Raw genomic sequence first — 16,126 nt, forward strand, 5'->3', positions numbered from 1 at the left:
TCCAGCTTTATTTCTTTAATCCGCTTTATTTTTTTACACAACTGTCAATCCAGAGTAATGACATTAAGTCAAAATTTACTATAGCAGTATTAAGTGAGATCAGATCCTCTCCTTTGAATATAACCTCAGAACATGAGCTGTCAGAAAGCTGTGAAATGGACAGTCTGCTGAAAGATGTCACAATTACATCAGTGTTAGTAAATCAGTGTCAGAGAATGTAATGTGTCTGTGTACCACACCTGCACTGTCTGCCATGGTATTGTAAGATTGGCCCTAAAGCAATTGGCCTATGCCAATTATTAGCCTCCAGAAGACAGCATGTAGCAATCTTGTTTTGGGAAGAAAGTGAGTCTGAAAGTATGGACAAGGACTGTTCAGTGGCAGTTTAGAACCAAAAACAGCATATTTAATTTACTACTGTAGGTGCATCTTTAAAGGATTATTTGGTCTTTTCCTTCAAATACTGGGTACATATTGTATACAGGAGAGATACTGATGTAGTATGTTACAAAGTTTGTCAGTGTCATGCTTGGAAGACTGGGAAAGCTTCATGTTGCTTCTTCCTCTGAATAGTCACATCAAAAAGAATGGAGCTGCCTTGGTACATCCAATTTATCTGACTGTCACGCTTAATTTGCTTCCTCTTATTGCTTCCCTTTCACTAGCCTTAACTGACTATAAAGCTTGGTCAGGTTCTACCTAACTCTTAAATCACTACAGGGAAAGAAGCATCCATCCATTCACTACCATCACCACTGTCTGGCATTGAATTTCTTCTGCTAGGTGCAGAACAGTGCTCGATTTGTTTGGTGCTGGAGCTAGGGGATGGACACCATCACAGAGAGAGAGAAGCTGCATATCTTTAAAATGACACAACTGTTAGGATGATCAGCAGAGTTTTCTGGGTCTGACGCTTCCCAGGGTTGAAAATTTCTCACTACCTCGGAGCCTGCAAAACAGAGACTACCATATTATCACCCCTGTCTGTGTAGATAAAATAACAGTTCTGGGCACATAACATCTGGAGGGTCTGTGAATATGACACAGTTTACAGAAGACCTTCCCTGGAAAGCTGTGGAGATGTAAACCAAGGATTGAACTTAATAACAAAATCTAACTCTTCCCTGTTGAAAAGTTAGAAAAATCCCAGCATCTTCACAATGCTGAAAGTAGAGGTCTGTTACTGTTACAGTGATAACATTTATGCCAGGGCAGCTGAAGACAGATAGTCATTACACTGACAGGACTGCTAACGAGAACTAAAAGCAGCCCTGTCTCTATGCTGACCCTACTAGAGAGTTTCATTTTTAGGTATGATGTTGACTAGTTGGTCATTCAGCTGTCTGTATCCCATCCCATGCTTTGTGCAGCGAGTGGCTGTACAAGTGAAATGAAAATAAAGTCGGGACATGAGCTTAAGCCCAGATTTTCAAAATTTTAGCACAGACTCTGGTCAGATTTTAGTGTATACTCTTCCAGATAGTAGCCAGGAATGCTCTGGACCAAGGACCTTTCTCAAAAGGCAGTTTGGATACAGACATCCTGTTTCAATGGGCAGGAAGGTTTCATCTGATGATGGTGAGCTGTGCTGTGACCCAGCAGGACTGTGCAATTCCCTGGGTATCTCCTGTTGGCCACTTCTGGAGACATGCAACAGTGCTAGACAGAACTCTCACCTATATAGGTATGGCTGTATTATCTTCTTCCCTGCCCGCTGTTCTACTCCACCATTAAATCTGTCCATGGTCAGTTTTCTCCCATATTTATTATACAGCTGGAGTCCTGGGGGACAAGAAAGTCTTTCTCTGCCTTTCCTAAATAAGACCAAGAAGCAAGAAGTGGTCTCTCTCCCTTTGCTGGTCCAGAGTTGCAGGAAGATGAGGAAGGAGAAACCACCCCTCCATCCACAGGAAAGCAAGAGGACTTGATCTGCACTGAGTATTAGGCTTCCTTTGTCTGCTCCCTATTTCCTTCTCTGTTCCTGATCTTATATTGGCATTTGGATGAAGAAAGATATTGCCTCCTGTATTGAATGGCTGCTCTTCTCCAGAAGGCTTTGATTCACCTTCACTTTTTAGGAACTGTATTCCTCAACTTATTATTCAGCTTCTAGGAGCAGTGGTTCCTGGGCTCAATACGGTTGAGCCCAGGATGAAGCTCAGCAGCCTGTGATAAGAAGCCACACAAACAGGTGGTATCTTCTGGCTTCCAGGTCTGAGACCTGCTCCAAGAACCTTAATACATGCTGTGATATAAAGAAGAAGGTCTGAAACTCTAAAATCTCTCAAAATGTTTTTAATGCACTAAAAATGAAATAGGAGAGTAACTCACATCTCTCAGCTTTTCATTTCTCTGCAGGGATGTGCCTGCCTGTCATGGTTTAACCCTAGCTGGGAATTAAGTACCACTCTGCTGACTACTTCCACTCACCACCCCAGTGGGATGGGAAAGAGAACTGGAAAATGTAAAACTGATGGGTTGAGAACAGCTTAATAATTGAAATTAAAAATATTATATTAATAAATACTAAAAGAAAAATGAGAGAGAAGAATAAAACCCAAGAAAGACAAGTGAGGCACAATGCAATTGCTCACCACCTGCTGCCTGATACCCAGCCTGACCCTGAGCCTGATCAGCCTCTACTGGCGAACACCCCCCCAGTTTATATACTGAGCATGACATGCTGCGGTATGGAATATCCTTTCAGCTGGTTTGGGCCAGGTGTCCTGTCTCTGCTCCTTTCCAGCTTCTTGTGCCCCTCCTCACTGGCAGAGTATGAGAGTCCTTGATTTAGAGTAGGCACAACTTAGCAACAACCAAAACATCTATGTGTTAACATACTAAATCCAAAACACAGCACTGTAAGAGCAACCAAGAAAAAAAATTAACTCAATCCCAGCCAAAACCAGGACACTGCCTCAAGACCAATGTTAGGCTCCAGGGCATACAAGCACAGCTATAGTTATGTGAGTCCTCACAAACTGGTGCCAGTCCTAAACATCTTGCAAGCGTGATCCCTTTTTGAGCTCATGTAGTTTCACACAATACTTGAACTCTAGACATGGTAGAGCCAATTGCTTGGAAAATCTCACCTTAGATTGTGGCAATACATATTTATACCTGCAGCCCCACATCACAGCTGGCTCTCATTTCCCAGGCAATGAGAACTGAACTGCTGAGAGTGATGAGTCAGCATAATTTGGATTTATGACCTTTTTTCTTTTATAAATGGTGGATTTTATAATATACACTTTCAAAAGCTTAAATGAAAATTTTGAGATTATTTTCTTCTAATATTTCATGACACTCTTTGAACTGCAGTCCTGATCAGCAGTTTGGCAAGCAATGAATTAAAGGCTAGTTTCCGAGACCTTCTGTAGTCAGCACTCTGCCTCTCAGCTGACATCTAAAATAAAACATCCTTCCTATTCTGTCCAATTTCAGTACCTCGTTTCCTCTTTCTACAAGAGCTGCCCTTCAGCACTTCCATCAGGAGATGAAGAAGAAAAGCTCTGACATAAGAAGGATTACTTACTTAGTTGCCTAGTGTGTTTGTCCCGGTCTTGCATTTCCCTGTATTATTTCCTTTTTTTTTTTTTCTTTTTCTATAGGAAGCCATTCTATTTTTGTGCTAAAACTGTGCCATGGTTGTGCTATTTTTTCAGCTCTGTTTTGGTGCTTCAAGCCTTTGTGAGTTAAAGAAGTGGTTGATGGACAGTAAGGTTTTTATTTTCTGTTATTTACTGACAGATTCTTAACAGTGCTCTGGACTGACCATTCAAATATTCAGCTCGTGGTGGAGGTAAAAGCTAGTTAAAGTAAAGGCAGGTTTGGGCTTGGGTTTGGTGTTTGTAAAATAAATAATACATGTAATAAACCAAAACCATCGAACACATAGTGAGCTGATATCACAACATGAAATTCCTCAAGTGGGATGCATAGTGGAGCCAACAATAACAAGTAGAACAGCTCCAAGAAATCTCACAACTGAACTGACTATAGCAGCTCCTCAGTACACATTTAGAAAGATGGAGACCCATCACTCAAGCTTATCACAAATTAGCTTAAAAGATGCTCTATATAAAGTATCCTAATACACTACTTAGACTTCTACCCTTCTTTCTTCCCCATGCTGCTCAAAGATGACCTTCCCAATCTTTATCTTTTCAATCTTACAAATGTCAGGAATGCAATATCCTGTTTTCTTTGGTTTTGCTGGGGGGCCTTGTGGATGCTTTAGGAAATGTTTAAATGCTGAAACTTTAATAAAGAGCTCTGTTTTCCAAAAGAACCTCATTAGTCATGGACAATGAAAGACTATTAATAGCAACATCAACAATATGCAAACAAAAAGAGCAGTGTTTAAAAGCCCCTTCTTTTCTGAAAAGCTAAAGATCCTCTCACTTCACTCTTGTGATAGCTTCACTTTATCACTCTGCAGTCAGCTTTTCTGTTTGTAAAACTGTAATTACTATTGTAAACATCCCTACCCAGAAACCCTCGTCCGCTTTTGGAAAGACACCTCTCAAGTGTTTTTTAATCCATCACAAAAAAAAGTAAGAGATCCCATTACTGACCCTTTGAAAATCACAATTTTCACTTTTGAAACAATACAACTTTTAACAACACTGTCCTTGAAATAACCCAGGCTAAAACATGATTTCATAGTTAAGTTAGAGAAGTAAAGACTGATATAGCATTTTACTGTGGATGAACCTTTCATAAGAACAAAATATGATGTTTTACTGCACATCCCTGCTAAGGCTTCTGAATTGTCATGAAAAGAAACAGAACAGATTTGCTTCTAGAGGAGAGAGAGAGTAAATACAAGCACGTTTAAAATAGCTCCAACATTCAGACTACCTAGATGCTAGGAACATGCCTCTTAAATATCTCCCTGGTGAAGCTCAACTAATGTTATAAACTTGATGAATTTGAATGCATGCCAGGTAAACTAATAAGGAAGAATGAAGGCTAACCTAAAAAGCAAGAGTCCCTATAGGAAAATGAGAATATAAAAGGGGTGGAAGGACCCAAATGAAATATCTGCATTAAAGTAATGTATTTGCAATCTCTCTGCTTTTTTTAAAATGCAGTCAAAGCCATTAAGTAACTATGTATAGCTCAATGTCTGTTCAGACAGCAAAAAACAACTTAGCAACACAACCAAGTCAATCCTTTCTTCTAAAACACAGCATGTTTTTAATTAAGAAAGAATGTTAGGATGAAGGAGACCTTGCAAGTTCAATAAGCTGAAAGCATTCAATTTTTAGAAGTGGGGGGAAAGGGTTAAGCTTTTTATTGTAAACTTCACATGTTTTATGTTAATGTAACCATTTAAGCCCTTTCTTGACTTTCTGATCATGTCTTTTGACAGGAAAGGGAGTGTTTGTTTTGTCTGATTTTAACTCTCAGGAAAGCAGGCTAGAACTATCCAAAAATGTCTATTCTTTATTCTGAACCCTGCCTTCCAAAAGCAGCAGTTTAGGCGTGATGCATTTTCCAGAGAATGGAAGTATAAATTCCCCTTACTAATGGAAAAATCTTACCTGGGTAATCATTCTTGTCTACATCTGAGTCTCCTCTTAGAGTGAAGCCAAATCCCGAAGGCATGGACTGTGAGGCCCAGGCTCCATTGAGAACCTGGGAAGGGTTGGTATTTAACCCATTACTGTGTCCATTGTAAATGAGCACTTTTCCTCTTCTATCTTCTCCTGCAAATGGTGCTCCAATAGCAATGTCTGCAGTGCAATAAAAGGAGAAAAAGAACGGGCACAATTAAAATAAAGCAAAAATTAAGTTCCTAAGTCTATATACACGCAGGAACTTCAATGTTCTGTACTTCCATATGGATTCCAGTTTTAACGCAAATATACAAAAATGTCTGTAGTGTCTTTTCTGTGTCACTTTCATGACAAAAGGTTATAAAATCATCCCATGAAGGGCTTACTGCATTATACTAAATAGGCAGGCCACACTGGATTCCTCCACTGTATTTCCAGGGCATTCAATAGGCTTCAATAAACCAAGACCTAATTTAACACCTGCTTCTACGTCCATATTTTTAAAGAGACACAAATTATTCTTGAGTTCCTCTGTCACATAATTAATACAGAACAGCTGTTAGATAAATTTTCTTTTTCCAGATAAAGTATTGAACATAGACAAAAAAACAAAAAAAACCACTCAAACAACCAGTGCAAAAGAGAGCAGTGAAATAAAATGTTTTGATCTATACCAAGCCAACATCTTATTAAGAAATGGAAATAGTACTGAGTCAGGAATTGAACAGGAGGCCTTGGGCATTATGCAGTTAAGAACTGCAATCATTAAAAATGAGGTACCATATCCAAGAAACACAACTCATAATGCTCTTCTTACTTCCTACACATGGGATGTGGAGAGAACCATGTGTCTAGATTGAGATTCAACAGCCGCACTAGCTGATTTACCTAATAGGGAACACTAGAGGAAGATACGTATCTACAACTCTCACTTTTAAGTTCTGATCTAACAGCTGATGCTGGACTCCTTTACTAAACTTGACTTCAGCACTTGGAATTTGTACCTTTGCTCTAAAGGTAGAAGTACACCAAAGCTCTATGGCATCTTCAGTTATGAAGCAGAAGACTTTGCCTCCAGATCTTTCTTAACCTTCTCTGTACACTAAGAGAGAACAGTAGGAATGTCTCCATGCTGCCTTACCAGAATGCTGGAGAGCAGGGATACCAGCCTTCCCTGCCCAGAGAAGCAGAGGTCACCTACTATTGCTCACAGGTAAAAGAAGTCTCCACTGTTGAGTTCAGCTGGTCTGAACTCCATGGTGGGATTCCAGGAAAACCCTTCTGCTCACAGGACAGTATTCAGATTTTGTGCACCCTGAACTTAAATACAATCCTATGGCTCCTGGCATGACTTATACCTTGCACAGGAGCCACACACTGGTGCCACTGCCCTAGAATCTAGTGGCTATGGTGCTGTGAAAAACAGCCTTCAAGTTACAAAGGAGCTAGGTCCATTAATTTTTCCATAGTGGGCCAACCATCTTCAAGGCTACTGTACAAACTCCTTGCAGTTTCAGATGCAGAGATGCTTGCTTTGCATCTTGGAAATAAGAACTAAGAAAATACATGCAGGGAAAACCAAGCTGAAACTGACCATGTCCAAAGAGGCTAACTAGGTACTCAGGGCACCCAAGCTATCTCAGATAACTCAGCAAGTTAGTTTACTTGGACTGTTATACAGAGATATATATCACTATATTACATATAAATTACCATTATATCCATCTTGATTGAGATCTCCAAGGTGTGTGATTGCACTGCCAAATCTACCAAACACTTCAGTGCCTGTCAGAACTTGTGCATCTTGGAAGAGGAAAGCACTTTCTTGCAGGTACAGATAAACTTGCCCAACTTCTTTAGGTTTGCTCTCAAATTCTCGTTCCATAAAGAGAGGGGCACCAACTAAGATATCATCTAAACTGGAACAGTCAAACAAAAACCAGTGTCACTGAGATATTGAGTGCAATTCACACAGTTCATGCATTTGTTAAACAGGAAGCTGATAATTATCATCATAGAGTCATAGGCTAACTGAGGGAAGAAAGCGTTTCTGGAGTTCTAGTTCAAACACTTGGTTAGCTAGGGAAGGCTGCCCAGGGCTGTGCCAAATCCAGTTTTAAATATCTCCGTGGATGTAGACTCCACAGCCTTTCTAGGTAACTGCTTCCAGTGCTGGATCACCCTCACAGCAAAAACATTTCTTCCTAGGTTTAAATGGAGTTTCTTGCACTTCAATTTATGCCCACAATAGACACCGAAAAGCTATACTTCGAAGTTCATGATCCAGAAGTCAGGGATTTAACTAAGAGGGGAATCTGTGTTAACAGAGCAAATTCTGTCTGCTAACAGTGCTAGTGAGAGAGAATTTTATTATAAAATCTAGGTTTTAAAAATGATACATGAGTAAGTGAATAATACAAAAATTGCCACTTTCCAGCAGATTTTTGAAGTAATATGCATAAATCACAGAACCACAGACTCATTTAGGCTGGAAAAAACCTTGAAGATCATCTAGTTCCAACCCCCTCATCATAGGCAGGGACACTTTCCACTAGACCAGGTTGCTCAAAGCCCCACCCAATGTGGCCTTGATCACATCTTAAGTCTTTTCCAAATGCTGTCCCCTCTGTTCAAAATGGAAACATTATGAAATTCTTTTAAAAAATGAAACGTGGTTAGAGCTTCAATTAATAGAGAATGCCTCACCACTAATTCAAATGGAAGCTGGGAGATAAAGCCAAAGCTTTATTTAAGAAAACACTTCTGTTTAATATTAAGCACATGAGTAGTTGCACTGCTCACGTAATTTGCCCTATTAAGTGTTAAAGGGAAAGGACACAATAAAATCACAAAAATATGAGGCTTAGAGGGAAAAGTCCTTCTTTTCCCTCAATCAGTATAAGAATCAGTAGAAAAAGATAGTCTAATCAAACGACATTTTACATGTTCTAAATGGGGGTGTTTTGAAACATGTTATCAATATTCATTTAGCAGGGAAAAAAGACCCTTTACTGAACAGTAAAGAATAAAATAAAGCAAGATTGATAGACACATAACAAGCAGAAATATTCTTAATAAATTATTCTGAGATATGAAATGATCATATCAGATTAATTTTTGAAGGCTGCTCAAGCCCATATAAAGTAATAGGATAATTTCAGTTATATTCAGTAGATGTTGCTCATTCATATTTAGGAACTCTGTTATTGTAAATAACTACTGCTACTTGATCCCAGAATTTTTAGTTCAGAAAAAATATTCTCATGCTTTAATGGGAAATTTTGTTCAAACTATATCAAACTTGTAGAAAACCTTCTAATATTCCTAATTGTGATGTCTCCACAAAGGCTTTAGCCATTAGTAAACCAACTAATAAAATTGCATTACATTGTTTTCCCAATTCTGAAAGAAAAATAAAACCCTATGTGATTTGGGAGTAGCTCAGCTAAGATACAGACCATAGAATTTTGTACAGAATATCTCATCTAGAAGCCTTTTAATCACATTGTAGAACTTACATATTCTGCAAATTGTGACAAAGTACTTCTAGAAATGTTGTTTTCCTATTACGTTTTATAGCATGTTTCCATAAAGGAAACTGTAATTCAAAATGTCAGGTCACTTCGGTACAGTTGTTCTATCCTTTATACGTCAAGACTTTACCCCATGGCATAACTTAAAAAGGAAGGAAGTAGATCCTGACCTGACATCAAAGGTGGGATTTTCCTTTCAGACTAAACATCAAAAGTCCTCCTCTACTAACGAAAGTTGCCCATGGTTGGGACAGAATGTCAGCTGAAACAGTCACCACAAAACAACAGCAACAACTAAAACAGATCATAAATGCTTATGTTTTTTTTTTTTACAAGTTTTTTTACAACTGTCATGCACTAAAGGCATTATACAGTATTAGTAACTTCAGTTACTATTCTATTACATTGCAGTCCAGACATTTTTAGCAAGATTGGGACTCCACATATGCTGTATAAACCACGATGTAAAAGACAAACTTGGCTCCAATGAATATTTTACAAATGAAGGATTGTAAAACTAAGGGGAGATATTTTTACGGGTGTTAAGGAATCAAAAGATTTAGAGCCAGGAAGCTCCCAGTACATCGATGTAAACTATGTAGAGACCTAGACACCTTTAAAACACTGGTCCATAGAGCAATATCTAGAGTGCCTACAGTGGTGAACAGAGGCAGACTATTATCATTCACAGTGGCCTAAAATTCAGCAGAAGCCTAACCCAGAATACAAGATTCGCCAAGTGAGACACAAAACAAGCAGGCAGGAAGGAGCTGGAGTCTGTTGTGCAGGGATCACAGCATGTCAGCTGGAAGCACACAGTGCTGGGTTTATATTTCTAGGAAAATTTCTACTTCGTTAAAATAAATGACAATGGCTGCCTAAAATACATGAATAGGCCAGGGACCAGACCCTAGTAACTAAGTTGGCTCGCCTTCTGATGTGCTGAGGGAAAGGCGGGAGCAAGGCAGTCATCTAAATTTCATTCACATTTCTAAACTGGTTACAGGCAGCAGAGCTACCTGGAACACCTGCAGCACTTAGCTTGCCTTCCCTCCAGGTCTTGGCATGTCCCACCCAAACCAAAACTTTTCTTTCCTCACCTTCTTGATTATTCCCCTTCTCCGGCAGTGCTGAGCTCTGTAGGTCAAAGCAAGCTGCTTCAGCAAGCCCTCTGCAAGAAGGAATTCTCCCTCAGGCAATTTTAGTGGTTTGAGTTTGGTTTGGTTTTTGCACTGTCACAGCAGTGTACCACAGCCAGAGAGGAAGGATTCTTCAGCTACCCTGCTCTCTCTGATCCTCGTTTACTTATTCCTGATTTCTCTCCAAGTGGGTCACAAGCAAGCAATTGCTGTTTACCATGCTTTATAGTCAGTTTCACCTTCCAGCTCCTACCATTCAAGTATCTAGACATCAAGCAGTCAAAGGGGGGGGGGGGTTCATTTGTTGGGTTATGAGTACCCATGTGATTATAATAATGTGTTTTTGTTGTTGAAGAAGGATATTTCAATTGGCTTAGGAGTTTATATTTACAAAATTAAAGTTCTGAGCCATATTCAGGTTCATGTGATCCCTTTTAAAAGCCTGTAAGAGCAAAGCATAAGCAAAAGCCCCTGGACAGTAATGTTAAACCATAAAGTGCAGTTCATTTTGCAATGGTATTTTGAACTGGTTCTTTAGATTTATTTCAATACTGCACTAAGAAGTTGCAGTTAATATAAATCATGTATTTATTTTGTCCAGCACAATAAGGTAACCAGCCAGTACTGTTTCCTTTCTATTAACAAAAACTTTAAAAAGCAAAAGCTGACCACCTGCTGAGACTGTATGCAGTTCCTTTGTATCCTGCTGAGCAATAAAAAGCAGGAGTATGGGAAATGTCAAGAGGTCAATGTATAACTATGGAAAGCTTTGATAAAGGCCAAGTAAAAGACCAGTAAACAGTTTATTCCACTATTTTTATTGGGCCGTTTCAGTCTAAATTGGAAGTGTTCTCTTTTTCCTCTTAATAGGAATGCAGTCTGTAAGTTGATAGCAAACTTGTTTTGTTGTTTCATTGTGGATTTCTCATTATTAGTACTGGGCAACTAAATGGTAGTTCAAATAATATCCTAAATTTTCCTATTCTGCCTACAACCTGATGTGGTGAAGATAAAACTGTAAGAGCCACCCCAGAACACCTTAACTGCTGGAGCAGAAAGGGTATACACAGCTTTTTTCTCTAGGGTAAGCCTAATCATTGAGCCTTGTCTTCAGCCCTGTTACAGCAAAGCATCATTCCTATTAATCTTTTCAGCATAGAACTTCATCAGGTTTCTCATACTCATAAAGCCATCACTTATCTTTTATCCTTAGATAATAGATAGGATAGAAATATCCTTAGATAATAGATAGGATAGAAAACCTAAGTCAATTTGAAGTGGTCATTTCCCTTTTACTTTTTTTCCTCTCTCTCTGTTTTACTTTCCCTTTCAGATAAATATTTGTATCAACTATATGTGCAAACTAGCAAAGGCAGACTACACATCTAATCAGACATGTTTATCAAGTAAAGCTTTTTGTGTTTTGTTTTTTGTGGGATGTTTGGATCTCAGAGAGCATCATTAGATTTCTTTTAAGATATAGACTGGGAGACCACACAGGCCTCAACAGCAGTTTGATTATATTATTGACATAAACAGTGGTCTTAGAGGTCCACAGAAAATATGAGACCTGCCAAGTAACCCTATGGTTCACAGGAAATAACCTGCACAGGAAATAGTTTGGTTCAGTGAAAAGTTAAATAGCAAGTTCCCTAAAAGTCTAACGAGTGTCTAGAGTGTCTATTGTAACTTAGATTAATGTTTCTCCACCCTTTCACATGAGTAAAGTGCTATGGTACTATGACAAAATTTGACCTCAGAAACTTGTAAAGATATGAGTACTATGAAGCAGCTGAAACAGCTGAAACTTCTTTTGTTGTTGTTCTTATTGATTTTGGGTTTGGTGCTTTTTGTTTGTTTGTTTTGTTTTGGAATGCAATAACATTTTATCACCTTGTTATTTTTCTCTTTTCTTGTATCCTTCACTTTTTAAAGGGTCACTAGGTACTGAAGAGAAGCAATCATTTAGTCCATCCAGAAGAAATATTTAAGGCACTATGTTTAAGCACATAATACATCATTGTAAGAAAAGAAAATGAAGTAGATACATCTGAGACATTTTACAATAGGCAAGAGTATGCTGCAGCTCTAAATATAAACCTGGCTCACCTCTGTGCAGCTCTGAGGTGAGGACTCTTCCAAATTCCAAAGCTCTGAGCTTCAGGACTCTTCATCTCCTTGCTAAAAAGCTAGTACCAATATTCACTTGCTAAAGTCCTACGCTTCTGAAATATTCAATCAGATTTTACATGAGTTCAAAGTTAGGAAGTGGTTTGTTCAACAGTGCCTGAAATCCCTGAGTGCCTTAGATGTGATCCTGGGAGCTGAGCAGCACTCTCCCTCAGTCAAGCACAATGCTGGTCATAACAACTATGGCCATTGACACTTTTTGGTCCTCTGGATGGTGAAAATAGATGTCCAATCAGCAGGTGCTGGAATGAGGAGCTTTTAAAATTGAGAAGTGAAGCTACGGATGGCCCACATGTGAGAAGGCTTACCTGCTTTTGAGAATGGGAGAATGAATTTTTGACTTTCACCCATCTCTTCCCAGTAGTAGCTTGCACTGTTTATTCACTGTTCTATAAGGATCTGTTTCCTAAGACATTAGATATTCCTGCTCTGCCACACTGTTTTGAATAAATATTCAGGAAGACAAACTCACCCAAAATAGGCCTGCAAATACTTGTGCCACTGTGATTGCAGAAAGATAAGCCCACATGAACAATTAAAATCAGAAAAGCAGAGAAGCCAAGAGAAGCATTTTGAGGTACGAAGCACCTGAAAACCTATGTCTATTAATAAACATCAGGCATTGCTTCTATGAATGTTCAGTGGAGCTGAATACATTTGGTAACCTACCCATCATTGTTAACATCAGATACTGCAACAGTGTACCCAAAATAAGACGCCATCTGGAAATAAAAAACAACAGATAGACTTTCACATATCAATTTAATTTTTTATTTTTTTTTACTGATAATCCTCTTTGTTTCGATGGTCATTAATTCTAAAATCTGTTTTATATATATTTTAAGCTATGTTAATAAAACTGTATCCTCTAGAGATATTATATTTGATCACATAGTTGTTTGACATTACCTGTTCACCAGTGAAATTCTGGATAAAGGTCAAGTCTGAAGAATTAATAATTGAGACCTGGTAACAGAAAAATATGGAAAGTTTCAAGCACAACATCACTGCAAACCTATCTGTCACACTGTGGCCAAGAAAAAACAATTATTTTCTGTCTCACCACAGTTTTCCTATATGATCTTGAATGAATCACTAAGACTTTATGAGTCTCATATAAATATAAATAAATATATAAATAAAATGGGGAAATAAATGGGGAAAAGACTGCTTCCCTTCCTTACTGGACACTGAACAGAAGCAAATCAGATTGTCAGCTAATCAGTGACTACATTATTAGGCATGAAAACAGGAACTTATACCATAAAGAAATATATGCATACCTACATATATATATATGCACACACATACACACCTTTCCTCTGAAAAATGGTATGAATCAGTTCCAGAGACACAATGATTTTTGGGTTCACAAAACTAGAGAATGTGTCTGTGGCTAGGGTCTCTGTTTCCCAGTCAGGTTAGTTCTGAAACTTTCTTTTCCTATGAGGTAAAAGATGCATCCACATACATATATCGTTTTCTCCCATCACTTCTAACTTAATATTTAGCATCTAGTATTCAGTGTATATACTTAGAGCGCTTAAAATAAACAGTGGGTATGAATTATCTGAACTTGGACAGCTCACTACTGCGGATACAGCATTGCACATGAAATATGCTAACCTAAGGGTAAGATCAGATCTGATAACACTCACTGGGTATAAGGATTCTGGTCATACTCAAAGCATGCTTGAAATTGCCTATTGTAAACAGACTTCAGAAGGGACTAAGCACTTAATATTCAAAAGTAAGGCATTTCAGCCCAGCCAGATAAGCCTGAGAGTGAAAGTCAGTAGCATTTTTCTCTTACTAAAAAGTTTAGGAACAAGGAGACAGAAAATATAATGTAGCCTTTAGCCTCCCAAAGAGTAACTGCCTTTTCAATATAAAAAGGATAAAATGTGGGTCCAGTACATACATAGCCAAAGTTCTGCGCTCCCCTTGGGACTCCAGCAACCAATTCTAAAAGGATAAATGATCAAACAGTGAACTGGTTATGCCACGAGTTGTACATGCAACATGTATCCCAAGCCACTTAAATCTTCCTTGATATATAACGCTTAGGATTTTGATTTGTTATCTGTATCAGAAGCATCTGCAAATCTCTTAAAGACATTTACTCATAAGATTTTAACTTCCCCTAAGTGCATCTAATTGCATGAAATAGTATATCTTAAATTTTGAATACACTCATCCAGACAACTCTTTCTGCCTAGCATTAGTTAACATAGCACCGCATTATAAAGCTGTCTTTCTCCAGAAGCATTTGAATGTTATCTCCTAGCCTGGGCTGTGAAGTTTATGTGGCAGTCAGAAGTGTGCTTTTAGCATGCACAGACATTTCCAAGCCATGTTGCACCTCGCCAGTCATAGGCTGAGGTCTAGCAACCTCTATGCAGGTGAGTAACTTGAATATGGACTGAAAGACTGTACAAGACTGCACTGTTGGCTCTACATAGAATCAAAGAATCATAGAATAGTTAGGGCTGGAAAGGACCTTAGGATCATCAAGTTCCAACCCCCTGCCATGGGCAGTGACACCTTGCACTAAACCATGTCACCCAAGGCTCTGTCTAACCTGGCCTTGAACACTGCCAGGGATGGAGCATTCACAACCTTCCTGGGCAACCCATTCCACTGCCTCACCACCCTAACAGGAAAGAAGTTCCTCCTTACATCCAATCTAAACTTCCCCTGTTTAAGTTTTAACCCGTTATCCCTTGTTCTATCGCTACAGTCCCTAATGAAGAGTCCCTCCCCAGCATCCCTATAGCCCCCTTCAGATACTGGAAGGCTGCTATGAGGTCTCCATGCAGCCTTCTCTTCTCCAGGCTGAACAGCCCCAACTTTCTCAGCCTATCTTCATATGGGAGGTGCTCCAGTCCCCTGATCATCCTCATGGCTCTCCTCTGCACTTGTTCCAGCACTTCCATGTACTTCTTATGTTGAGAACACCAGAACTGCACACAATACTCCAGGTGAGGTCTCACAAGAGCAGAGTACAGGGGCAGGATCACCTCCTTCGACCTGCTGGTCACGCTCCTTTTGATGCAGCCCAGGATATGTTGGCTTTCTGGGCTGCAAGCACACACTGAACCTGGCTCATGTTCATTTTCTCATCGACCAACACCCCCAAGTCCTTCTCCACGGGGCTGCTTTGAACCTCTTCTCTGCCCAACCTGTAACTGTGCCCGGGATTGCTCTGACCCAGGTGTAGGACCTTGCACTTGGCATGGTTAAACTTCATGAGGCTGGCATCAGCCCACCTCACAAGTGTGTCAAGGTCCCTCTGGATGGCATTCCTTCCCTCCAGGGTATCAACCGAACCACACAGCTTGGTGTCATCGGCAAACTTGCTGAGGGCGCACTCAATCCCACTGTCCATGTCAGTGACAAAGATGTTGAACAAGACCGGTCCCAACACCGATCCCTGAGGGACACCACTCATTACTGGTCTCCAGCCGGACATTGAGCCATTGACCACAACTCTTTGTGTGCGGCCATCCAGCCAGTTCTTTATCCACCGAGTGGTCCATCCATCAAATTGATGTCTCTCCAATTTAGAGACAAGGATGTTGTGTGGGACAATGTCGAACGCTTTGCACAAATCCAGGTAGATGCCATCAACTGCTCTACCCCTGTCCATCAGTTCCATAGCCCCATCATAGAAGGCCACCAAATTGGTCAGGCAGGATTT

General features: G+C 39.5%; 1 protein-coding gene across 1 annotated transcript in view; it reads right to left on the reverse strand.

Moving 5' to 3' along the window:
• The window catches only part of ITGA8 (integrin subunit alpha 8), a 109,877-nt gene that overhangs the window by 73,116 nt on the left and 20,635 nt on the right, over positions 1–16,126 (reverse strand). Inside the window, exons 9-13 of the mRNA XM_057432504.1 lie at positions 14,348–14,391; positions 13,336–13,392; positions 13,096–13,148; positions 7,278–7,483; positions 5,550–5,741 (exon numbers count right to left, since the gene is read on the reverse strand). Coding sequence (XP_057288487.1) covers positions 5,550–5,741; positions 7,278–7,483; positions 13,096–13,148; positions 13,336–13,392; positions 14,348–14,391 — 552 coding nt within the window. The remainder of the gene's footprint in view (positions 1–5,549; positions 5,742–7,277; positions 7,484–13,095; positions 13,149–13,335; positions 13,393–14,347; positions 14,392–16,126) is intronic.

The sequence above is a fragment of the Pezoporus wallicus genome, unplaced genomic scaffold (assembly GCF_028554395.1).
Source record: "Pezoporus wallicus isolate ANWC-B61680 ecotype Strahan unplaced genomic scaffold, APGP_CSIRO_Pwel_v1 scaffold_2584, whole genome shotgun sequence".
NCBI lineage: Eukaryota > Metazoa > Chordata > Aves > Psittaciformes > Psittacidae > Pezoporus > Pezoporus wallicus.